The following is a 1526-nucleotide window of genomic DNA, read 5'->3' as shown; positions in this document are numbered from 1 at the left end:
TGCGGTTCCCAGCAGACGGGCCCGTCCTTCCCGTGACATTTCCAGCACCTCCCGCTGCCCACCGCCGGTATCGCGGGCTTTCCGCGGCTCTTCCCCCCGCCTGTGGCCAAGGATCACCCGGTACTACTCGTATTTAGCACGTTTTATCCCGTTTTAGCTGGTTTTACCGCGGTTTCATGCATTTTAGCCGGTTTGAGCTCGTTTTCTTGGCTAGAGACGCGCCCATGGTACCGGCACTTTAAACCTTCCCGAGGCGCCGGGCATTGCCGGCCCAGCACCAAGCCCGGGGCGCTGAGGGTCGCAGCAGCCGAGCCGGAGCCCCGCTCCCCCCCGTCCCCGGGCTCACGCCATACCACACCTCACCCCCCCGGCACTGACAGCACCCGGCCGGCGCCATCTTGGCAAGCGCTCGGGTCACATGACACCCCGCGAGCTCTCGCGATACTTTTTCCCGTGAGGGCCTCCCGCCCCCTATTTCCCGCGCGCGCGCCGCGGAGCTCTCGCGAGAGCCGCGTGCTGTAGACGGGAAGGACAAGATGGCGGCGACAACGACGATGGCGCTGGTGAGGGGGCGATGGGCGGCGGGACCGGGCCGGGCCGGCTCCTCGCGGGGCGGGAGACAGCGGCTGCCGCCAAGGGGGTCCGCCCGGGCCCGCGGGGTGGGGTGGCGGCTCTGAGGGGACGGCGCCGCTTCCCGCCGGTTCTTCTCCGTTCCTGGGCTCCCGTCCCGGCCTCCTCCCTCTGGGGAAGGAATCGGTCTCCCCCTGCTCGGTCCTGAGCTCCGAGCCCGCCGGCTCTCAGCTCCCGCCCGTCCCGCTGCCAGGGACCGCGCAGCCCGCTGTTCTTGGGCCGGCGCTTCCAAATCCATTGGTTTAAAAGCTCCTTCCTGCGCTCCCGTTCCTCAACGCGCCCGCATTGCGTTTATGGGAGTCCTTTGTGGGCTCTGGGACATTTTTCGAGCTTTCCTGGCTGCGGCTGTGAGCGAACAGGGAATTTCCTGGGGCTGGAGCGTGAGCAGAGCAGGGAATGGGCCGTTGTTGGCTCGCTGGGAATTGTGTGAAATGGAAATCGGGAATCGCCCGGGGACTCGTGGGCTCCTCTCGTGGATCCCACAGCTCACGGAATTCTGGGCTGGAGCTGCAGTCACACTGGCACAGCAGGAATTTATTGCTGCGTTTGTTTCTTGTTTCCCCATCGCTGTTTTCATGGGAAGTGTGGGGTTTCTCTGAGGAATAGCTCTGATTCCAGAGCAGCTCAGCTCTAAAGAGCTGCTGCTGATCCCACAAGGAATCGAGTACCCTGGAATTCCTTTTGTGAATTTACAGGTGTTGGTCCTCCCGTTTGGGAGTAAATAAAAATAACTCTGGCTTTGTTACCTGCCTCATCTTTCCTTAATCCATCGGAAAGTTTCCCAGGTTAATGCTGGGAAAGGAGGGGGCAGGTCTTGCTTTGTGAGGCTACCTGTGATTCCAGAGGGGATGGGAAGTGAACAGCTGGCCTAAGAATTCCCAATTGTCCTGTGGACA

At 62.1% G+C, this 1526-nt stretch overlaps 1 protein-coding gene across 5 annotated transcripts in view; it reads left to right on the top strand.

Moving 5' to 3' along the window:
* Positions 1–38: 38 nt before the first annotated feature.
* PUF60 (poly(U) binding splicing factor 60) overlaps positions 39–1526 on the top strand; it is a 25265-nt gene continuing 23777 nt past the window's right edge. For 2 of the 5 annotated variants that reach the window (XM_033512546.1, XM_015619677.3), the window contains exon 1: positions 39–563. In XM_033512546.1, coding sequence (XP_033368437.1) covers positions 537–563 — 27 coding nt within the window. In that variant the 5' untranslated portion in view covers positions 39–536. The remainder of the gene's footprint in view (positions 564–1526) is intronic. The other 3 variants (XM_033512547.1, XM_015619678.3, XM_015619679.2) reach the window with 2 other exon arrangements.

This window comes from Parus major, chromosome 2 (genome assembly GCF_001522545.3).
Source record: "Parus major isolate Abel chromosome 2, Parus_major1.1, whole genome shotgun sequence".
In the NCBI taxonomy this organism is placed as follows: domain Eukaryota; kingdom Metazoa; phylum Chordata; class Aves; order Passeriformes; family Paridae; genus Parus; species Parus major.
This window is presented reverse-complemented; position numbering and strand designations above follow the sequence as displayed.